Source organism: Hyperoodon ampullatus (genome assembly GCF_949752795.1).
Source record: "Hyperoodon ampullatus genome assembly, chromosome: 14".
Classification (NCBI taxonomy): domain Eukaryota; kingdom Metazoa; phylum Chordata; class Mammalia; order Artiodactyla; family Ziphiidae; genus Hyperoodon; species Hyperoodon ampullatus.
Window position 1 is genome coordinate 51,035,359 of NC_136927.1, and position 24,533 is coordinate 51,059,891.

A 24,533-nucleotide genomic window follows, 5' to 3' on the forward strand; every position below is an offset into this window, starting at 1 on the left:
CTTTCTGCCTCCAGCCAGACCCTGACAGACACAATGGCATACTTCTGCACCCATTTAATAAATCCCCTCTTTTGTTTGGCTAACCAGAGTTAGTGTTTGTGTTTGCAACCGAAAGATCTTAACTGATACACATCCAATATGCAGAAGGCAGAGAAAAGAGCAGTTAATTCTTCATGTGGAGTTGGCATTTAAGCTGACAGAAGTGGAAGACAGGCAGAGGAGAAGAGCCTTCAGGGATCTAGGTCCAAAAGGGATGCTGCAGCTGGAGCTGGGCCTGGAGATGATGGTGGGGGCTGATCCGGGGTGGGGGGCATCTATGCTACTTTAGTGTATGTTAACTTTGTCCTGTGATGACGACAGCGTGGGAGTGGGCGAGTCTGCCCAGGGAGGAAATATCCGACTGACAGAAAGGAGGTCAGAGAATGGAACACCAGAACCTAGGGGAGCAGCTTAGACGGGGTTGCCAAGGAACCTTAGAAATGGGCAGAGAGATGGGAGGGTATGCTAGCAGGAGAGGTCAGAGAAGCCAAAGCTTTCCAACAAAGAAGGTGTGTTCAACAGTGCCATGAAACCCCAGATTCAGCAGGAAAGGCCTAAGGAATATTTGGAGATTCTTGGTAGTTTGGGAGGGACCCATCTCAGTGCAGCTGGTGGAAAACGGACTGCAGGCAGTTAGATAATAGCATGTGATGAAGATGTAAAGGCAAGGATTGCTGATTCTCCATTTAAAAAGTTTGATAGTGGGACTTCCCTGGTAGCACAGTGGTTAAGAATCCACCTGCCATTGCAGGGGACATGGGTTTGATCCCTCGTCCAGGAAGATCCCACATGCTGTGGAACAACTAAGCCTGTGCACCACAACTACTGAGCCTATGCTCTAGAGCCCGTGAGCCACAACTGCTGAGCCCATGTGCCACAACTACAGAAGCCCACGTGCCTAGAGCCTGTGCTCCGCAACGAGAAGCCGCCACAACTACTGAGCCTGCCTGTGCTCTAGAGCCCGTGAGCCATAACTACTGAGCCTGTGTGCCACAACTACTGAAGCCTGCGCACCTAGAGCCCATGCTCTACAACAAGAGAAGCCACTGCAATGAGAAGCCCACACATTGCAACAAAGAGCAGCCCCTGCTCACCACAACTAGAAGAAAGCCCGCACACAGCAATGAAGACCCAACACAGGCAAAAATAAACAAATAAGTAAAACATTAAAAAAAAATTAAAAGACCCAGGTCAGCTATCACTCAGATCTTGATTTCTTAACACCATTCTACAGTAAAAGGAATGAGGGCCCCTTGGAGAACTGGCTGATTCTGGGACTAGAACAGGAAATACACCAAATGAGCCTTGGTATCTTGTAGTGCCAGAAGGCAAGGAAATGCTCAAAACCAGACAAACATGAAAAAAAAAAAAAAGTACAGTAGTACAGCCTTGTGAAAAGGAGATAGGAGCCAACTGAAAGCACTTCCAGTGGCCAAAACAAGAATAATTTGAGCAACAAAATATTTTGGATTACAGTCCAAAGTATAAAATAAATATCCCTGAATCCATACTGATATAAATAAATGATTGTTTAATTAAATGGGGGAGAAGAGATAAATCTGTGCAGAAGAATTCCCAGTAATTTTCATAGCTACTCCACCCTCAAGGAGGGGGAGCATAATTCCCCTGCTCCTTAAATGTGGGCTACACATAGTGACTTCTTCCCAGAGAGGACAGAGGGTTACAGAGAAGCTTTACAGTGGAGAAACTGGACAAACACTCCCTCAGCCAGGTGATCAAGGTTAACATCAACAGTGATGTCACTTTGGTACTATGTGCCCTTGCTCTGATGTAATGAAAATGTCCCTTTACCTGTGGTCTTTCTCCCCAAAACTCATAACCCTAGTCTAATCATGAGAAAAACATCAGGCAAGTTCCAAGTGAGGAACGTTCTACAAAATACTGACCAGGACTCCTTAAGGTAATCAAAGTAACCACAAACAAGGAAAGTCTGAGAAACTGTCACAGACAGGAGGAGCCTTGAGAGACGTGACTAAATGTAATGTGGTGTCCTGGATGAGATTCAGGGACAGAAACGACATCAGGTAAAAACTAAGGAAATCTGAATAAACTGTGGACTTTTATCAATGTTGATGTACCTGTTACCCACTTACCTGAAGGAGGGGGCATTGTTTTAGGATGGGTCAACTCCAGTACAGCTGGTTGTCCAGAACCACATCAATTTGTGCTCTGTTTTTCCATTCACTCCTTCACTCATTCAACAATATTTATTAAGTCCATACTGTGAGAAAGACACTGGTCTTGGAGCCAAAGGTAGATGAGTGTCAAGACAGACAAGGATTTGCCCTCATGGAGCCAGATGGAGAGACAGAGAATAAATCATAACCACATATGGAATAGGTGCTATGAAGAAAACAGATGATGTAATTTGATGGGGGAGGAGGAGAGTTCCACTAAAAGATCACTTATGAACCAACCTTTAGCTACAGGAGTGCGTTAAACCTTTAAGTGACTCAGTGATTTTACTGTAGACTAGAGTCAACCTTCTTGCAAAGCGCTTGTTTATGTGCTGTTAGTAATACAGAGAATATACAGGCTGGAATATTCTAGTTCATGGAGTCCTGTCTACTTGAATGCTTGAGATACAAGTGTACTGGTTTTTTGTTTTTTGTTGTTTTTTTTTTCTTCTCAATCAACCCATTATGTAACCAGTAACCACATGGGTGCTGTAGACCCAAATACCACACAATCCCTGTCCTCCTAGGGGTGAGGCTGGGGAAACGCTCCTATAGATGAATCCTCACAAGGATTGCATAAGAGGCTAGCCATTGGGAAACAAAGAGCTATTTCTCACATCACGTGCCAAACCTAATTCTAAAGGAATTTAAGTGTGAAATGATGAAGCCATAAGTGATTTCTATATTGTAGAGGCATGAAGCAGTTTTCAAGCATGACACCAAAGGCAGAAACCATAAAGGTAAGTATCTTAAAAATGAGAACTCTATGTTGCCCAAAACAACTATAAACCGCATTAAAAAGCAACAATAGGGACTTCCCTGGCAGTCCAGTGGTTAGACTCTGTGCTTCCACTGCAAGGTGCGTGGGTTCCACCCCTGGCTGGGGGAACTAGGATCCCGCAGGCTGAGCGGCACGGCCAGAAAACAAAAAAAAAGCAACAATAAACTGGAAAAAATGGCAAAACCTAAGATAAGAGGTATATATTGTTAATCCATAAAGAGCACCAAGGGAAAGATGGTAGAAGAATGAACAAAAGACATCTACATGTCACAACAGAAATACAAATGACCAATAATATATGAAAATATTCAACCTCAATCACAGAAATTAAAACATCAATAAAATCTCATTGTTTGCCTGTGAAATCGGAAAAGATTGAAAGAAAAAAGAGAAGAGCTACGAAGAAGTGGTGAACCGGGCTCCCAGCGTCGGCCTCCACTCCCTGCCAGGCACCTGGCACACGCCCTGTGGGTACCTGGATGGGCACTGTGGCTCCCGGATCCGGAACCTCCGTGTCCTTTGACCCCGGAAGTCCGGGCGGGATGGGCGGTGCGGAGCCGGGCGCGCTTCGCGACAGAGCCGTAAAGGCGCACGCGTGGGCGCGGAGCATGGCGCTGTACGCAGCGGCGGCGGCCGTGCTGGCCGGCGTGGAGAGTCGCCAGGGTTCCCTCAAGGAGCTGGTGTACGGCAGCAGCTTCCAGGTAGCGGGGTACGGGGTTCGGAGTTCGGGCCCGGGAGGGGGGCCCGGCGGGGGCCTCCCCCGGCCCGGCCCCCGCCTCACCTGGGTTCTCTCGGCCGCGCGCAGAACGTGAAGCAGCTGTACGCGCTGGTGTGCGAGACGCAGCGCTACTCCGCCGTGCTGGACGCAGTGATCGCCAGCGCCGGCCTCCTCCGCGCCGAGAAGAAGCTGCGTCCGCACCTAGCCAAGGTGACGGGTCGGGTGGGGCGGGCGGGGTGAGCCCCTTCTAACCTGGTCCCAGCTCCGCCACCGTGCACGGTGTGACTCTGTCAAGTCGCTCCTCTAAAATGAGGAGGCGCAGCCCCTCGCTGGGTTATGAATTGAGGTGGGATGAACATGCTTTACCTTGGAGCCTTGTGTGAAAGATAAAGAACGGAAGTGCAAAGTAGCGACGGCAGGGACTCTAGGTAAAACAAAACGGTGATGTTGACCAGGGAGGAGGGTTGGCATCCAGAGCTTTCCTGGTGAGAAGCCGTGGGGAAAGGGTTCAGGACTGGGAAGCAAGGCACCAGGTTTAAATCATGTACCTGTCATTAATTTCTTGTGTTACCTTGAATGAGGTGTTTCACTTTTACCTGTTAACCGTCTTGACAGGTGGTCTGTTTAGCTCTTCCAGTTCCAACACTGTGGCCTTCCAGGATATTCATGCTCAGGGTTTTCTGTCTTCCTTTCCCCATCCCCAGGTGCTAGTATATGAGTTATTGCTGGGAAGAGGCTTTAAAGGGCGCGGGGGCCGATGGAAGCCTTTGCTGGACCGGCACCAGGCAAGGCTGAAGGCCGAGTTGGCCCGGCTCAAGGTTCGCCGAGGTGTGAGCCAGAATGAGGACCTGTTGGAAGGGGGATCCAAACCTGGCCCAGGTGAGCTGGAAGGAGTTGTGGAGGTGGAGGTAGCCATGGGGCCCTCAGGAGAGGGCCGTCCATGTTCCTGCCCACTCACTGCTGATGGTTTCCTAGCCTCCCAGGTGCCTCGATTTGTACGAGTGAACACTCTCAAGACCTGCTCTGAGGACGCAGTTGATTATTTTAAGAGACAAGGATTCTCCTACCAGGGTCAGGCTTCCAGGTGAGTTTAGAACCGTGACTGGCTGCCCTCATCTAGGAAGGAGCCTGGGGAAAGGGATCGGTGGGGAGAGAGTCAGGGTGGTTGTGACTGTGCTCAGGTTTGCTTCCTACTTTTCCAGCAGTTTCTCCATTTCCTTTCAAGGCCTGTCTTCCATCATCCTTTAAACAGTGGTTCTCTTGGGAGCCCTGTTTTACTGATACATTTTTCTAAATGTATCCCTCAATTTCTTTTCTGGCTCTGACTTCTACTTCTCACCTGATCATTCTGTCTCCCAGTCTAGGCTTCTCTCCTATTGTCCTACTCTCAGGTTCATGTTACTGCTTCACAGACACCACAGTCGCAGCACGTGTCAAACCAAATTCATCTTTCTTTCGAACTCTGCACTGTCTTTTTTTTTTTTTTTTTTTTTTGCGGTACACGGGCCTCTCACTGTTGTGGCCTCTCCCGTTGCGGAGCACAGGCTCCGGACGCACAGGCTCAGCGGCCATGGCTCACGGGCCCAGCCACTCCGCGGCATGTGGGACCTTCCCAGACCGGGGCACGAACCCATGTCCCCTGCATCGGCAGGCGGACTCTCAACCACTGTGCCACCAGGGAAGCCCTGCACTTTCTTTTTTTTAACGTTAAATTATTCATTCAAAATTTAAGATTTAAGAGAAATGCTGCCAAAACAGTGTGCTTAAATGCATTATTGGATTATTTTGCAGCATTCTTTTTTAAAATTGACATAGAACACGTTATTACCTTCAGGTGTACAATGTGATGATTGTTATTTGCACATATTGCAAAATGGTCACTTGAATAAGCCTATTTAGCATCTGCCACCATACATAGTTGTAAATTTTTTTTCCTTAGGATGAGCACTTTTAACATTTATTCTCTTAGCAGCTTTTAAGTATGCAATGCAAGATTATTAACTGTAGTCACTATGCTGTACATTACATTCCCGGGACTTATTTTATAACTGGAAATTTGTACCCTGTGACAACCTTCACCCATTTCGCTCACCTATACCCCACCTCCTGTCTCTTGTGATCACAAGTCTGTTCTCTGTATTTATGAGCTTGGGTTTTTGTTTTTGTTTTAGATTCCACATAAAAGTGAGATCATACAATGTATGTCTCTCTCTGTGTGACTTATTTCATTTAGCATAATGCTGTCAGGGTCCATCCATGTTGTCGCAAAGGGCAAGATTTTATTCTTTTTAATGGCTGAATAATTTTCTGTTGTGTATATATATCAATTCCTTTATCCACTTTTTCCATTGATGGACACTTATGTTGTTCCCATGACTTGGCTGTTGTAAATAATGCTGCAATGAATGTGAGGATGCATGTATCTCTTTGAGAGTTTTTGTGTTCTTTGGATAAACACCCAGAAGTAGAATTGATGGATTGTATGGTAGTTCTATTTTTAATTTTTTTTTTTTTGCGGTAAGCGGGCCTCTCACTGTTGTGGCCTCTCCCATTGCGGAGCACAGGCTCTGGACACGCAGGCTCAGCAGCCATGGCTCACGGGCCCAGCCGCTCCACGGCATGTGGGATCTTCCCGGACCGGGGCACGAACCCGTGTCCCCTGCATCGACAGGTGGACTCTCAACCACTGCGCCACCAGGGAAGCCCCTCTATTTTTAATTTTTAAGGCACCTCCATACTATTTTCCATAGTGGCTGCATGAATTTATGTTCTCACCAACAGTGCACAAGTGTTCCCTTTTCTCTACATCTTTGCCAACACTTGTTATTATCTTTTTGATGATAGCCATTCTAACAGGTGTGAAGTGATATTTTGGGTTTTTTTAATTGTTGTTGTTGTTTTTATACAGCAGGTTCTTATTAGTTATCCATTTACACATATTAGTGTATATATGTCAATCCCAATCTCCCAATTCATCACACCACCACCCCCATCCCCTGTGCCACTTTCCCCCCTTGATGTCCATAGGTTTGTTCTCTACATCTGTGTCTCAATTTCTGCCCTGCAAACTGGTTCATCTGTACCATTTTTCTAGGTTCCACATATATGTGTTAATATACGATATTTGTATTTCTCTTTCTGACTTACTTCACTCTGTATGACAGTCTCTAGATCCATTCACGTCTCTACAAATGACCCAATTTCATTCCTTTTTATGGCTGAGTAACATTCCGTTGTATATATGTACTACACCTTATTTATCCATTCGTCTGTCGATGGGCATTTAGGTCGCTTCCATGACCTGGCTATTGTAAATAGTGCTGCAGTGAACATTGGGATGCATGTGTCTTTTGGAATTACGGTTTTCTCTGGGTATATGCCCAGTAGTGGGATTGTTGGGTCATATGGTAGTTCTATTTTTAGTTTTTTAAGGAACCTCCATACTGTTCTCCATAGTGGCTGTATCAATTTACATTCCCACCAACAGTGCAAGAGGGTTCCCTTTTCTCCACAACCTCTCCAGCATTTGTTGTTTGTAGATTTTCTGATGATGCCCATTCTAACTGGTGTGAGGTGATACCTCATTGTAGTTTTGATTTGCATTTCTCTAATAATTAGTGATGTTGAGCAGCTTGTCATGTGCTTCTTGGCCATCTGTATGTCTTCTTTGGAGAAATGTCTATTTAGGTCTCCTGCCCATTTTTGGATTTGGTTGTTTGTTTCCTTAATAATGAGCTGCATGAGCTGTTTATATATTTTAGAGATTAATCCTTTGTCCATTGATTTGTTTGCAAATATTTTCTCCCATTCTGAGGGTTGTCTTTTCGTCTTGTTTGTGGTTTCCTTTGCTGTGCAAAAGCTTTGAAGTTTCATTAGGTCCCATTTGTTTATTTTTGTTTTTATTTCCATTACTCTAGGAGGTGGATCAAAAAAGATCTTGCTGTAATTTATGTCAAAGAGTGTTCTTCCTATGTTCTCCTCTAGGAGTTTTATAGTGTCTGGTCTTACATTTAGGTCTCGAATCCATTTTTGTGTATGGTGTTAGGGAGTGTTCTAATTTCATTCTTTTACGTGTAGCTGTCCAGTTTTCCCAGCACCCCTTATTGAAGAGACTGTCTTTCTCCATTGTATATCCTTGCCTCCTTTGTCATAGATTAGTTGACCATAGGTGCGTGAGTTTATCTCTGGGCTTTCTATCTTGTTCCATTGATCTGTGTTTCTGTTTTTGTGCCAGTACCATACTGTCTTGATTACTGTAGCTTTCTAGTGTAGTCTGAAGTCAGGGAGTCTGATTCCTCCAGTTCCGTTTTTTTCCCTCAAGACTGCTTTGGCTGTTCGGGCTCTTTTGTGTCTCCATACAAATTTTAAGACTTTTTGTTCTAGTTCTGTAAAAAATGCCACTGGTAATTTGATAGGGATTGCATTGAATCTGTAGATTGCTTTGGGTAGTATAGTCATTTTCACAACATTGATTCTTCCAATCCAAGAACATGGTATATATATCTCCATCTGTTGGTATCATCTTTAATATCTTTCATCAGTGTCTTATAGTTTTCTGCATACAGGTCTTTTGTCTCCCTAGGTAGGTTTATTCCTAGGTATTTTATTCTTTTTGTTGCAATGGTAAATGGGAGTATTTCCTTAATTTCTCTTTCGGACTTTTCACCATTAGTGTATAGGAATGCAAGAGATTTCTGTGTGTTAATTTTGTATCCTGCAATTTTCCCAGATTCATTGATTAGCACTAGTAGTTTTCTGGTGGCATTTTTAGGATTCTCTATGTATAGTATCATGTCATCTGCAAACTGTGACAGTTTTACTTTTTCTTTTCCAATTTGTATTCCTTTTATTTCTTTTTCTTCTCTGATTGCCATGGCTAGGACTTCGAAAACTATGTTGAATAATAGTGGTGAGAGTGGACATCCTTGTCTTGTTCCTGATCTTAGGGGGAATGCTTTCAGTTTTTCACCATTGAGAATGATGTTTGCTGTGGGTTTGTCCTATGTGGCCTTTATTATGTTTACGTAGGTTCCCTCTGTGCCCACTTTCTGGAGAGTTTTTTATCATAAATGGGTGTTGAATTTTGTCAAAAGCTTCTTCTGCATCTATGGAGATGATCATATGGTTTTTATTCTTCCATTTGTTAATATGGTGTATCACATTGATTGATTTACATATATTGAAGAATCCTTGCATCCCTGGTATAAATCCCACTTGATCATGGTGTATGATCCTTTTAATGTGTTGCTGGAGTCTGTTTGCTAGTATTTTGTTGAGGATTTTTGCATCTATGTTCATCAGTGATATTGGTCTGTAATTTTCTTTTTTTTGTAGTATCTTTGTCTGGTTTTTGTATCAGGGTGCTGGTGGCCTCATAGAATGAGTTTGGGAGTGTTCCTTCCTCTGCAGTTTTTGAAAGAGTTTGAGAAGTATGGGTGTTAGCTCTTCTCTGAATGTTTGATAGAATTCACCTGTGAAGCCATCTGGTCCTGGACTTTTGTTTGTTGGAAGATTTCTAATCACAGTTTCAGTTTCATTACTTGTGATTGGTCTGTTCATATTTCCTATTTCTTCCTGGTTCAGTCTTGGAAGGTTATATATATCTTTCTAAGAATTTGTCCATTTCTTCCAGGTTGTCCATTTCTTCCAGGTTGTCCATTTTATTGGCATAGAGTTGCTTGTAGTAGTCTCTTAGGATGCTTTGTATTTCTGCGGTGTCTGTTGTAACTTCTCCCTTTTCATTTCTAATTTTATTGATTTGAGTCCTCTCCCTCTTTTTCTTGATGAGTCTGGCTAATGGTTTATCAATTTTGTTTATCTTCTCAAAGAACCAGCTTTTACTTTTATTGATCTCTGCTATTGTTTTCTTTGTTTCTATTTCATTTACTTCTGCTCTGATCTTTATTTCTTTCTTTCCTTCTGCTAACTTTGGGTTTTGTTTGTTCTTCTTTCTCTAGTTCCTGTAGGTGTAAGGTTAGATTGTTTATTTGAGATTTTTCTTGTTTCTTGAGGTAGGCTTGTATAGCTATAAACTTCCCTCTTAGAACTGCTTTTGCTGCATCCCATAGGTTTTGTATCGTTGTGTTTTCATTGTCATTTGTCTCTAGGTATTTTTTGATTTCCTCTTTGATTTCTTCAGTGATCTCTTGTTTATTTAGTAACATATTGTTTAGCCTCCATGTGTTTGTGTCTTTTACGTTTTTTTCCCTGTAATTCATTTCTCATCTCATAGCATCATGGTCAGAAAAGATGCTTGATATGATTTCCATTTTCTTAAATTTACTGAGGCTTGATTTGTGACCCAAGATGTGATCTATCCTGGAGAATGTTCCGTGCGCATTTGAGAAAAAAGTGTAATCTGCTGTTTTTGGATGGAATGTCCTATAAATATCAATTAAATGTATCTGGTCTGTTGTGTCATTTAAAGCTTCTGTTTCCTTATTTATTTTCGTTTTGGATGATCTGTCCATTGGTGTAAGTGAGGTGTTAAGGTCCCTCACTGTTATTGTGTTACTGTTGATTTCCTCTTTTATAGCTGTTAGCAGTTGCCTTATGTATTGAGGTGCTCCTATGTTGGGTGCATATATATTTATAATTGTTATCTTTTCTTCTTGGATTGATCCCTTGATCATTATGTAGTGTCCTTCCTTGTCTCTTTTAACATTCTTTATTTTAAAGTCTATTTTATCTGATATGAGTATTGCTACTCCAGCTTTCTTTTGATTTCCATTTGCATGGAATATCTTTTTTGCTTCCCTCACTTTCAGTCTGTATGTGTTCCTAGGTCTGAAGTGGGTCTCTTGTAGACAGCATAAATATGGGTCTTGTTTTTGTATCCATTCATGAAGCCTGTGTCTTTTGGTTGGAGCATTTAATCCATTCACGTTTAAGGTAATTATCAATATGTATGTTCCTATGACTGTTTTCTTAATTGTTTTGGGTTTGTGTTTGTAGGTCCTTTTCTTCTCTTGTGTTTCCCACTTAGAGAAGTTCCTTTAGCATTTGTTGTGGAGCTGGTTTGGTGGTGATGAATCTCTTAGCTTTTGGTTGTCTGTAAAGCTTTTAATTTCTCCATCGACTCTGAATGAGATCCTTGCAGGGTAGAGTAATCTTGGTTATAGGTTCTTTACTTTCATCACTTTAAGTATATCATGCCACTCCCTTCTGGCTTGTAGAGTTTCTGCTGAATAATCAGCTGTTAACCTTATGGGAGTTCCCTTGTATGTTATTTGTCATTTTTCCCTTGCTGCTTTCAATAATTTTTCTTTTTCTTTAAATTTTGTCAATTTGATTACTATGTGTCTCGGCGTGTTTCTCCTTGGGTTTATCCTGTATGGGACTCGCTGCGCTTCCTGAACTTGGATGGCTATTTCCTCTCCCATGTTAGGGAAGTTTTTGACTATAATCTCTTCAAATATTTTCTCTTGTCATTTCTCCCTCTCTTCTCCTTCTGGGACCCCTATAATGCGAATGTTGTTGTGTTTAATGTTGTCCCAGAGGTCTCTTAGGCTGTCTTCATTTCTTGTTTTTCTTTTTTTCTTTATTCTGTTCCATGGCAGTGAATTCCACCATTATGTCTTCCAGGTCACTTATCCGTTTTTCTGCCTCAGTTATTCTGCTATTGATTCCTTCTAGTGTAGTTTTCATTTCAGTTATTGTATTGTTCATCTCTGTTTGTTTGTTCTTTAATTCTTGTAGGTCTTTGTTAAACATTTCTTGCATCTTCTCGATTTTTGCCTCCATTCTTTTTCCGAGGTCCTGGATCATCTTTACTATCATTATTCTGAATTCTTTTTCTGGGAGGTTGCCTGTCTCCACTTCATTTAGTTGTTTTTCTGGGGTTTTATCTTGTTCCTTCATCTGGTACATAGCCCTCTGCTTTTTCGTCTTGTCTGTCTTTCTGTGAATATGGTTTTTGTTCCACAGGCTGCAGGATTGTATTTCTTCTTCTGCTGTCTGCCCTCTGGTGGATGAGGCTATCTGAGAGGCTTGTGTAAGTTTCCTGATGGGAGGGACTGGTGGTGGGTAGAGCTGACTGTTGCTCTGGTGGGCAGAGCTCAGTAAAACTTTAATCCGCTTGCCTGCTGATGGTTGGGGCTGGGTTCCCTCCCTGTTGGTTGTTTAGCCTAAGGCAACCCAACACTGGAGCCTAACTGGGCTCTTTGGTGAGGCTAATGGCAGCCTCCGGGAGGGCTCAAGCCAAGGAGTACTTCCCAGAACTTCTGCTGCCAGTGTCCTTGTCCTCATGGTGAGCCACAGCCACCCCCCACCTCTGCAGGAGACCCTCCAACACTAGCAGGTAGGTCTGGTTCAGTCTCCCCTGGGGTCACTGCTCCTTCCCCTGGGTCCCGATGTGCACACTACTTTGTGTGTGCCCTCCAAGTGTGGAGTCTCTTCTCTCCCCCAGTCCTGTGGGAGTCCTGCAATCAAATCCCACTAGGCTTCAAAGTCTGACTCTCTAGGAATTCCTCCTCCCGTTGCCAGACCCCCAGGTTGGGAAGCCTGACATGGGGCTCAGAACCTTCACTCCAGTAGGTGGACTTCTGTGGTATGAGTGTTCTCCAGTCTGTGAGTCAGCCACCCACCAGTTATGGGATTTGATTTTACTGTGATTGCGTCCCTCCTACTGTCTCATTATGGCTTCTCCTTTGTCTTTGGATGTGGGGTATCTTTTCTGGTGAGTTCTAGTGTCTTCCTGTTGATGATTGTCCAGCAGCTAGTTGTGATTCTGGTGTTCTCGCAAGAGGGAGTGAGAGCACGTCCTTCTACTCCACCATCTTGGTTCCTCTACGATATTTTGGTTTTGATTTGCATTTCCCTGATGGTTAGTGATGTAGAATATCTTTTCACTTATGTTGGAGGACAGAGGGAACAAAAAGCACCCACTGAACTGAGAAAGCATCTTGAGACTGAAAACTAGGCAGGCAGCTCCAGATAATCAATGGATCAGTTTATTATAGGGTAATTTACTCACAGGATGGGATCTGGATCAGGCAGACAGCGATCCGGGAGCATTCATACCTGTACTGTGCACCACCGAGGGGCCACTGGGACAGTTTTATAGTTAACTTAGGGTATGGGGCTAGGTGCTTGGAGACAGGACGTGCATTCTTACGTCAAGATTTATGAACGGGTAACTAGTCCTGTGGGTGCTGGGAATATGTCAGTGAAGGTTTCCATCACTGGGGACTCACAGAGCATGGAGGCCACCTGGTCCTAATGGTTATTAACACTTGATTGATTACAAAGCCCTTGATGACACAGAAGTGATTTACTGCACAGTACAGTTCTGGGTAGGATCAGCCGAAGGACAGGAGAAGCTGTAAGGGCCCAGTATTGTGGCAGTGATGTTAACAGCCACAGATTCCACTCCTGACATCTTGATGGCCCGTATAATCTTGTCCGTCATTTTTCCACGTAGACCCTAGGGCTAGATATCGAGAGGTGGCTTTTGTATCCCGAACAAAGGGTTCCTAGTAAACAAAAGTATAGTAAGAACTATGGTTCTCCATTTACCTGGGAGAGAAGTAAGCCAGTGCGTAAAGCATCAGCAAAGGGGATTTCATCCATTCGATTAATGACTGTTTTCATGTGGGAGTGTTAATCAGTTATGTTGGAGTCACGTGAAGGTGTAAATGCAGCATTCCTGCCCAGTTAAGGTGCGTGTCCTTCCCTGTGAGGCTGTCAGCATATCTAAGGCCATATGGTTTTGCAGCACCACCTTTCTCGTTTGAGTGGTTTCCTGGTTTCCTGGAGAGATGGGAGTCATTCAAAGCTGATGGGGTAAATTGCTAACACCTGGATTTCTAGTTTAGCACTTACACTGGTTTTCTCGTTTGTCGGCCATTCCCACCATGACATACTATGATGGGCCCACCACCTGGACTCAATAGTAGGAAGGTTATAGGGAACTCCTAGTAAAGAGGTGTATGTACGGCCCAGAAGGGAAGGCGCGTTGGCCCGTCCGCTCATAGGGCAAATAAGGCCACAGATAAGCTCCACATTTCCAGATCCCTTGTTTGGGAGCCATGAAGTCGCCTGTTCTATAGGAAGCTGCTTCCGTTCCTGTCCATTCATCATTTGATGTGTTGTGAGTTCCTCAGCAGACTTCAAAGGGAAGCCCCGCATACATCTGTGATTTGTTTGGGTGTGGTTGGTCCTTCCTATGCAGGTGGGGGCTCTGGACATCAGGACTCCTTGTGCAGCTCCCAGCCACACTAAGCCATCCCAAATATAAGCTGTGGGAGTCCAGGGATTACTTGACCAGTTTTGCACCAGGGAAAAAACATATTGTTTAGAGTCACTATAATCAAACAGAACTTTCATGTATAGGAACCGGATCACCAAGGGGATTTTTGGTCACCAAGCCATTGTCCCGTTCTGTGGGACAGATGAACTGTCCACAGCATCTACTCTGCATTGGAGACAGGCCGCAGACCCAGCACTCAGAGCGTTTGTGGACCTTCACATATGTTGAGGCCCGGGAGAGGAGGACATTTCTGGTAACCAGAGCCAGGGAGTCTATGAGACACAAACTATGAGTGATAAGACAGATGTTTTAGGGGTGAAAGATAGGCAAATCCTCATTTGTGAGTAGCACTGTAGCTGTTTGATCACCGTTGGCCAAAACCACCCCTGGTTTTGTCCTTTTTCCTGGCAGGTGGTAGGACTCATTTTGTCCTTTAATGTCTTCAGTACTCGGGGCCTCAGCAGGAACCCACTTGAGTAAACCCACTTCAGCTGCTTGTGCTAATGCTTTGGAGAGGAGATTTGGGTCTGAGTGGGGCCCATTACCATATAAAAGGCCTGATTGAGGGAAGGCAATACCCAGGCAAGTCCCATGCCCCAAGGGATTAGGATACCAAGCCACCTGGGAGGGGGAGACCAATTTAAATGCTAATGAATTACAGTAACACTAGGTCAGAGGTCCTGTGGCAGTGGCGAAAGGAGACCTTCCTACAGGATAGGCTTAAGGCCTCCCTTCTGAATCTGCACTCTCAGGCTCTTGGTGTCTGGTCAGGTAGCCATTCATCTGCAGATTGTCATCCTGGGGACAGCATTTAATCATCTGATAGTTTCAGACCTCTTAACGTGGAGGGGGTGGGGAGGGACCAACCTCTTAACGTGCAGTCAGGAGATGGGGCTTTTAATGTGGCTTCTGACATGTTGACATGCTCTATAAGGCCAGCCGTGGTGGGATTGTATGGTAGGTGGAAAGTTCAAAGTATTTCTTGGGGTTTCTGTCCACTCTTGTATTTCACGTCCAGTGAAATGATTCCTTGTTCATGTCAGTTTGGGCTGGTGTTCCATACATAACTTCCAATTTTGACAGGCCTTTGATTGTTGCAGCCTAGTTGGTTTTCTTACTGGTAAAGGTTTGCATCAGCCTAGTGGCTGTGTCAGCACAGGTTGGAGTATATTTATGTCCTTCTGACACTGGCAAAGGCCCTATGTAGTCCGCTTGTCATCTGGTAACTGGATGGTCAGAGCGTCCAGTGTACCCTGGGGTGTGTCGAAGAGGGTGGCACTTCAAAGGACACTGAGGGCCGTCCTTATCTGTGACTCAGAGGTCCGTGTATTGGAGAGGCAAATGCCGCTTTTTTATATTTCCCAAGTTTTGGGGCCTCTGTGTCCCGACTTTCGGTGGAGCCAGTCCGCCATGTCAGAGGGGGTCTGTAATTCTTCCAGCAACAAAGCTCTTGCTCATGCAGCTGCTTCGTGATGACCAGGCAGAGTTGACAAGTGCCATAAGGTCATGCTGGCACCTGGTTGCGTGTAGGCAGTCCAAATATCAGCCCTCAATTTAGCCCCCCACAGAGGTTTATTTAATATTTCCTGATTATTTTGATGCCAAGTGGCAAGCTTGAGGGGCATGGGTTTGTGGGTAATCACCAGCCACGTGGCTCTGGGTTCTGCCCACTGACTACTTTGTTCAGTCCCTTGAACCAGATGACATCCGGAGCCAAACAAACAGCTGTGGAGGACCGCCGAGTGGCTTGGCCCTACAGCTGACATCGTGTATCATGTATTAGCAGGGGGCATCCCTGTATCTTCCTGTACCTGTGGTAGAGGGGGTGCAGCAGGTGATGTTGCGGGGGTCTTTGGTGGGTCGCTGTAGGTCACCGGCCCTAATCAGGCATGCACCTCCCGGGAGAGGGTGCTTTTCTGCTGAGTAAGCTTACACTTTGTAAGGTGCTCAGTCGCACCCAGGTAGGAATTCTGTATGTCAGCCGGTAGGTCGGTCGTCAGACCCTTGGTTTGTTGTAAGGCTAGATAAACTGCTGACAGTTGTTTTTCTTTAGGACCATACCATTTCTCTGCCCCTTTCTGTTATTGAGACCAAACTCCTAGCAGGACTTATTTCCTATCTTGTTGCTGCCAGAGCCTCCACCCAAACCCATCTGGATATATACTTAAATCCAATTCGCAACTTGCATCTGGCATTAACACCCTCAGTCCTTGGACGATCAGCTTGGCCTTTGCAGAAGCCTCTTGTTGTGGGGTATTCCAGTCCCAGATTGTTCTCTTTTTCATTAAAGCATATAGTGGTTTTAATATCTGGGCAAGGTGGGGAATAGAAGGGTGCCAGTACCCTAGCAGACCTATAAAGACCTGTAGTTCTTTTACAGGTCAGGGCATGGGATACACCTGTGTTTTATCAAAACAGCCTCAGGCATCACTTTAGTCTTGCCAGACCAGGTAACTCCAAAGAGCTTTACTGACTGTCTCCATCCTTGCACCTTGTTGGCGTTTGCCTCCCATCCCTGTGCTTTTAAATGTTCCTGAAGAGGTGTAGTGGCTTGGGGAAGAGAGCACAAGGCATCACAGCTTGACATGTCATCCATGTAAGGGTAGAGAACTAAAGAGGGAGGGAAAGCCCAGTTCTCCAAATCCCAGGCCACCATCCCATGACATACAGCAGGACTATGCAGACAACCTCGGGGTAAGACAGTCAAAGTCTGTTGTCTCCCATCCCACGTGAAGGTGAACTGGTCCTGGGACTCCTTATCTAAGGGTGTGCTGAAAAAGGTATTAGACAAACCTAAGACACAGTGATCTGTCTAAAGGGAAGAGGAATTGGATCCAGGGGTTGGGCTGTTTGGAACTGCTGCATAGATAGGGAGGTGTTGCCTTGTTTAATTCCCTGTAATCCACTATCATGCGCCAGGTTTGGTTTTTTCACCAGCCATATGGGACTATTTAGCGGGCTTTGTGCGGGTCTTTTAACCTCCACCTTCCCTAATTCCTTGACGGTAGCTGTTATTTTTTCCTGTCCCCCAGGTAGGTGATATTTTTTATTGCCACCACTCTCCACGGGATAGGCAACTTTACAGGGTCCCGTTTACCATGATCCGCCATTGCAGGCTTGACTGCTCGGATCCATAAGTGGAACTCGCTCATGGTGGTTATGAGGTCCAGGTCCTGCAGGACATCCACACCCAAAATATACTCAGGTATGGGGAAAATACAAACCAGAAAGGGACGAGCAGGGTCTGGGGGGTGAGAGGGTCTTCCAACTTGTAAACACAGGCTCACCTGTTTCCTCCTCACCTCTGGCCTCCATATCCATCAGTGGCTTGTATTTCCCCTTGGAACTTGGATGGATTCCCATAAATCAGGGTGCACTTGGCACAGTGTCTGTTAAAGCCAGGACAGTCTGTTTATTGGTGTGGGACTAATAAATAGTTCAGTATGGGACCTCCAGTTGCCCCCTGTTGCCCGCACCAAGGAGCAACCTTGACTTCACCCCTAACCCCTAGGAGTGGGGTGTATGCACCCCTGTTCTTTATCTTCCTGCCCCTGTGGAGCATAAGCTTAAGCCTGTTCCTGTTTTTCTCTTGCTGTCAGAGGAGTAAACTATTTCATTGGGTAATGCTTTCCATGAGGTTAAAAGGATCGGATTAGGTTATCTATATTCTCCTTACGGGTTCCAGCTAATACCGGGTCTTGCCATAATTGTGGGAAATTCTAGTTGGGCCCCTTTGTTTAGTTTCCTCACTTTTTGGTTTTTTTCTCTTTGCCTTTATCTCCCCTTCTATTTCCCTTATGCCAGATCTTTTCAGTTTTGCTTAGATCAGCTATCATGGCCGCCCCGTCTGAATGAGTCGATTAACCATTGGGGCCAAAACTGAAACTAAGGTCCCGTGCCAAGCTCCTAGAGTGGACTGCAGGATACCATCCCTTATGCCTGTTGTAAATAACTCCTCATCAAGTTCTCGGAAACTAGGAGCATAGGTAGCACGCTTTGTTCCCACTTCCCCTTGCTCTTTCTTGTAACTCTTGCGTAGATGCCCATCTTCAGGATGGGGACGGCGCATCCCCCTCATTTGGCCCAGCCTTGTGTATACCTGCACGTATCTAGTCAATCAAGGTGGCTATAGCCACCCTTGGGTTTCTCCCAACCCAGCTGCATACAAATGTTGCTGGAGGGTGGGCTGTGCTGTGACCAAGGCCATTTTTGACGTTTCTGACTCATTTAACATAATACCATTTCTCCCAGTATCCCATAAACGGAGCACCCAGGCTGCAATTCCTTTCCTACTCTTTTGTTTAAACCTGCCTGTGAATTCTAACTCAGTGGAGAAATATCCCTGCACAGTTGTGTCTTGGCTTCTAGGGATCTCCTCTCAGTTATCTCCTGGCTCCCTAGTGGCCTGTGTTGTAGTTTGGATGAGAGGTCTTGCCTGCAGGTCTTCCTCCTCTAGAGTTATGTCCACATCTTCTGACATGTAGTTATCCCAAGGATCCCACCTCTTGGAGTCCCAGTTCTCCTGTGAAAAGGTCCTCACGTTTGAATGGAACAGCCTGTGGCCCTGCATTTTAGGCATCTTACATGTTATCACTTCAACATGTTCTTCCTGTTGTATTGTCTTTAACATATGTCTGAAGTGGTGGAACATGCCATCTGGACACCCCTTTCTAATGCCGGCGCCTCTTTAGTCTTCTTTAGTTCCCTGCTGAGCTGTAATTCTTTCTCTGTGCCAATCATTAGAGTGCATAACAAAGGTCATGCAGTGCAATAGCTTACTTTGTTTTTCCACTTTTTGCTTTCCCACCACTTCAGTTGATATATCTAATAAGCCCTTTGGTGTTTTGGGGGCATCCCTGTACTCACACACTGGCTGGAAGTGTTCCCTAAGCCTAGCCAAATCACTGCACGTGGAAGTGGCTGGCCAGCCTAGGATTTCCCCTACCATCAGTGGGCTTTACTGTCCCTTTACCCATTCCTGGGTCGTTTTCAGTTTCCTGACTGGCTTGCCAATTGTTGGATGGAGGGAATGAAAAGTGCCCACTGAACTGAGAAGGCATCATGAGGCCAAAAAATGAGGCAGGCAGCTCTAGATAATCAATGGATCAGTTTATTATAGGGTAACTTAACAGGGTGGGATTGGCCAGACAACAATCTGGAAGCATTCATTGCTGCACTCTGCACAGCAGAGGGGCCAATGGGACAATTTTATAGTTAACCTAGGGTATGCGGGTAGGTCCTTGGAAACAGGGCGTACATTGCTAAGTCAAGATTTATAAATCGGTAACGAGTCTCATGGGTGCTGGGAATACACCAGCGAAGGTTTTCATCATTGTTTGGGGACTAACGGAGCATAGAGGCCACTGGTCCTAATGATTATTAAACACTATCTATTAACCACAAAGCCCTGACGTCAGAGAAGATTTACTGCACAGTACAGTCCTGAGTAGAGTCAGCAGGACAGGAGAAACTGTCCTGACTTATGATGGTGTCACTTATGCTAACAACCATACAGTGTACCTGTTGGCCATCTGTATGTCTTCTTTGGAAAAATGTCTCTTTAGAGAGACTGCCCATTTTTTAATTGGGTGTTTTTTATAAACTATTGAGTTGCCCATTTTTTAATTGGGTGTTTTTTATAAACTATTGAGTTGTATGAGTTTGCTGTGTATTTTGGATATTAAGCCCTTATCAGATATATGATTTGCAAATATTTTCCCCCATTCCATAGATTGCCTTTTCATTTTGTTGATGGTTTCCTTTGCTGTGCAGAAGCTTTGATGTAGTGTCACTTGGTTTTTGTGCTTTTGTTGCCTTTGCTTTTGGTGTCAAATCCAAAAAATCATTGCCAAGGATGATGTAAAGGAGCTTACACCTGTTTTCTTCTAGGCATTTTATGGTTTCAGGTTTTACATACAAGTCTTTTATTTTCCTTTCAGTTTTATTGAGATGTAATTGACATACAGCACAGTAGAAGTCTGAGGTGTACAGCATAATGATTTCACTTACGTACATCATGAAATGGTGACCACAGTAAGTTTAGTGAACATCCATCATCTCACATAGATACAGAATGAAAGAGATGGAAAAGAAATATATTCTTCCTTGTGATGAGAACTCTTAGGATTTATTCTCTTAACAACTTTCATATGTAACATATATCAGTATTAATTATATTTATCATGGTGTATGTTACATTCCTAGTACTTTATTTCTTGTATAACTGGAAGTTTGTACCTTTTTTTTTTAAAGTTGGCATTTTTCCACATGACAAACCTTCCCTACACCATCAACTAAGGAGCAGTCAGTGATGTTAAAACACACTGAATATAATTAAATGTTCTACATGGAAGCATAATATCTTCTTAATATTCACATTCAACAGTTAAGAAACTATTATTTCATCTATTTCCTCGAACAGGCTGTGCTGTATACTCCACTGCCTTCTTTTCCTTTTGTGATATATATATATATTTTTTTACATCTTTAGTGGAGTATAATTGCTTAACAATGGTGTGTTAGTTTCTGTTTATAACAAAATTAATCAGCTATACATATACATATGTTCCCATATCCCCTCCCTCTTGTGTCTCCCTCCCACCCTCTCTATCCCACCCCTCCAGGCGGTCACAAAGCACCGAGCTGATCTCCCTGTGCTATGCGGCTGCTTCCCACTATCTATCTACCTTACGTTTGGTAGTGTATATATGTCCATGCCTCTCTTTCGCTTTATCACAGCTTACCCTTCCCCCTCCCCATATCCTCAAGTCCATTCTCTAGTAGGTCTGTGTCTTTATTCCTGTCTTACCCCTATGTTCTTCATGACATTTTTTTTTCTTAAATTCCATATATATGTGTCAGCATACAGTATTTGTCTTTCTCTTTCTGACTTACTTCACTCTGTACAACAGACTCTAGGTCCATCCACCTCATTACAAATAGCTCAATTTCATTTCTTTTTATGGCTGAGTAATATTCCATTGTATATATGTGCCACATCTTCTTTATCCATTCATTCGATGATGGACACTTAGGTTGTTTCCATCTCCAGGCTATTGTAAATAGGGCTGCTATGAACGTTTTGGTACATGACTCTTTTTGAATTATGGTTTTCTCAGAGTATATGCCCAGTAGTGGAATTGCTGGGTCATATGAGTTCTATTTGTAGTTTTTTAAGGAACCTCCATACTGTTCTCCACAGTGGCTGTACCAATTCACATTCCCACCAGCAGTGCAAGAGTGTTCCCTTTTTTCCACACCCTCTCCAGCATTTATTGTTTCTAGATTTTTTGATGATGGCCATTCTGACTGGTGTGAGATGATATCTCATTGTAGTTTTGATTTGCATTTCTTTAATGATTAAAGATGTTGAGCATCCTTTCATGTGTTTGTTGGCAGTCTGTATATCTTCTGTGGAGATATGTCTATTTAGGTCTTCTGCCCATTTTTGGATTGGGTTGTTTGTTTTTTTGCTATTGAGCTGCATGAGCTGCTTATAAATTTTGGAGATTAATCCTTTGTCAGTTGCTTCATTTGCAAATATTTTCTCCCATTCTAAGGGTTGTCTTTTGGTCTTGTTTATGGTTTCCTTTGCTGTGCAAAAGCTTTTAAGTTTCATTAGGTCCATGTGTTTATTTTTGTCTTTATTTCCATTTCTCTAGGAGGTGGGTCAAAAAGGATCTTGCTGTGATTTATGTCATAGAGTGTTCTGCCTATGTTTTCCTCTAAGAGTTTGATAGTGTCTGGCCTTACATTTAGGTCTTTAATCCATTTTGAGCTTATTTTTGTGTATGGTGTCAGGGAGTGATCTAATCTCATACTTTTACATGTCCCTGTCCAGTTTTCCCAGCACCACTTATTGAAGAGACTGTCCTTTCTCCAGTGTACATTCCTGCCTCCTTTATCAAAGATAAGGTGACCATATGTGCGTGGGTTTATCTCTGGGCTTTCTATCCTGTTCCATTGATCTATCTTTCTGTTTTTGTGCCAGTACCATACTGTCTTGATTACTGTAGCTTTGTAGTATAGTCTGAAGTCAGGGAGCCTGATTCCTCCAGCTCCATTTTTCGTTCTCAAGATTGCTTTGGCTATTCGGGGTCTTTTGTGTTTCCATACAAATTGTGAAACTTTTTGTTCTAGTTCTGTGAAAAATGCTAGTGGTAGTTTGATAGGGATTGCATTGAATCTGTAGATTGCTTTGGGTAGTAGAGTCATTTTCACAATGTTGATTCTTCCAATCAATCCGAGAACATGGCATATCTCTCCATCTATTTGTATCATCTTTAATTTCTTTCATCAGTGTCTTATAATTTTCTGCATACAGGTCTTTTGTCTCCTTAGGTAGGTTTATTCCTAGATATTTTATTCTTTTTGTTGCAATGGTAAATGCGAGTGTTTTCTTGATTTCACTTTCAGATTTTTCATCATTAGTGTACAGGAATGCCAGAGATGTCTGTGCATTAATTTTGTATCCTGCTACTTTACCAAATTCATTGATTAGCTCTAGTAGTTTTCCGGTAGCATCTTTAGGATTCTCTATGTATAGTATCATGTCATCTGCAAACAGTGACAGCTTTACTTCTTCTTTTCTGATTTGGATTCCTTTTATTTCCTTTTCTTCTCTGATTGCTGTGGCTAAAACTTCCAAAACTATGTTGAATAAGAGTGGTGAGAGTGGGCAACCTTGTCTTGTTCCTGATCTTAGAGGAAATGCTTTCAGTTTTTCACCATTGAGGACGATGTTGGCTGTGGGTTTGTCATATATGGCCTTTATTATGTTGAGGAAAGTTCCCTCTATGCCTACTCTCTGCAGGGTTTTTATCATAAATGGGTGTTGAATTTTGTCGAAAGCTTTCTCTGCATCTATTGAGATGATCATATGGTTTTTCTCCTTCAATTTGTTAATATGGTGTATCACGTTGATTGATTTGCGTATATTGAAGAATCCTTGCATTCCTGGAATAAACCCCACTTGATCATGGTGTATGATCCTTTTAATGTGCTGTTGGATTCTGTTTGCTAGTATTTTGTTGAGGATTTTTGCATCTATGTTCATCAGTGATATTGGCCTGTAGTTTTCTTTCTTTGTGACATCCTTGTCTGGTTTTGGTATCAAGGTGATGGTGGCCTCGTAGAATGAGTTTGGGAGTGTTCCTCCCTCTGCTATATTTTGGAAGAGTTTGAGAAGGATAGGTGTTAGCTCTTCTCTAAATGTTTGATAGAATTCGCCTGTGAAGCCATCTGGTCCTGGGCTTTTGTTTGTTGGAAGATTTTTTATCACAGTTTCGATTTCAGTGCTTGTGATTGGTCTGTTCATATTTTCTATTTCTTCCTGATTCAGTCTTGGCAGGTTGTGCATTTCTAAGAATTTGTCCATTTCTTCCAGGTTGTCCATTTTTTTTATTCTTTTATTTTTTTTGCGGTATGTGGGCCTCGCACTGTTGTGGCCTCTCCCGTTGCGGAGCACAGGCTCTAGGCTCTGGGTGCGCAGGCTCAACGGCCATGGCTCATGGGCCCAGCCGCTCCGCGGCATGTGGGATCTTCCCGGACCGGGGCACGAACCCGTGTCCCCTGCATCGGCAGGCGGGCTCTCAACCACTGCGCCACCAGGGAAGCCCCAGGTTGTCCATTTTATTGGCATAGAGTTGCTTGTAGTAATCTCTCATGATCTTTTGTATTTCTGCAGTGTCAGTTGTTACTTCTCCTTTTTCATTTCTAATTCTATTGATTTGAGTCTTCTCCCTTTTTTTCTTGATGAGTCTGGCTAATGGTTTATCAATTTTGTTTATCTTCTCAAAGAACCAGCTTTTAGTTTTATTGATCTTTGCTATCGTTTCCTTCATTTCTTTTTCATTTATTTCTGATCTGATTTTTATGATTTCTTTCCTTCTGCTAACTTTGGGGTGTTTTTGTTCTTCTTTCTCTAATTGCTTTAGGTGCAAGGTTAGGTTGTTTATTCGAGATGTTTCCTGTTTCTTAAGGTGGGATTGTATTGCTATAAACTTCCCTCTTAGAACTGCTTTTGCTGCATCCCATAGGTTTTGGGTCGTCGTGTCTCCACTGTCATTTGTTTCTAGGTATTTTTGAATTTCCTCTTTGATTTCTTCAGTGATCACTTCGTTATTAAGTAGTGTATTGTTTAGCCTCCATGTGTTTGTATTTTTTACAGATCTTTTCCTGTAATTGATATCTAGTCTCATAGCATTGTGGTTGGAAAAGATACTTGATACAATTTCAATTTTCTTAAATTTACCAAGGCTTGATTTGTGACCCAAGATATGATCTATCCTGGAGAATGTTCCATGAGCACTTGAGAAAAATGTGTATTCTGTTGTTTTTGGATGGAATGTCCTATAAATATCAATTAAGTCCATCTTGTTTAATGTATCATTTAAAGCTTGTGTTTCCTTATTTATTTTCATTTTGGATGATCTGTCCATTGGTGAAAGTGGGGTGTTAAAGTCCCCTATTATGAATGTGTTACTGTCGATTTTCCCTTTTATGGCTGTTAGTATTTGCCTTCTGTATTGAGGTGCTCCTATGTTGGGT

General features: G+C 43.4%; 1 protein-coding gene across 1 annotated transcript in view; it reads left to right on the forward strand.

Annotated features, from left to right (window-relative positions):
- Positions 1-3,623: 3,623 nt before the first annotated feature.
- NSUN5 (NOP2/Sun RNA methyltransferase 5) overlaps positions 3,624-24,533 on the forward strand; it is a 30,819-nt gene continuing 9,909 nt past the window's right edge. The window contains 4 exon segments of the mRNA XM_079718893.1: positions 3,624-3,719; positions 3,824-3,946; positions 4,441-4,615; positions 4,712-4,820. Coding sequence (XP_079575019.1) covers positions 3,627-3,719; positions 3,824-3,946; positions 4,441-4,615; positions 4,712-4,820 — 500 coding nt within the window. The 5' untranslated portion in view covers positions 3,624-3,626.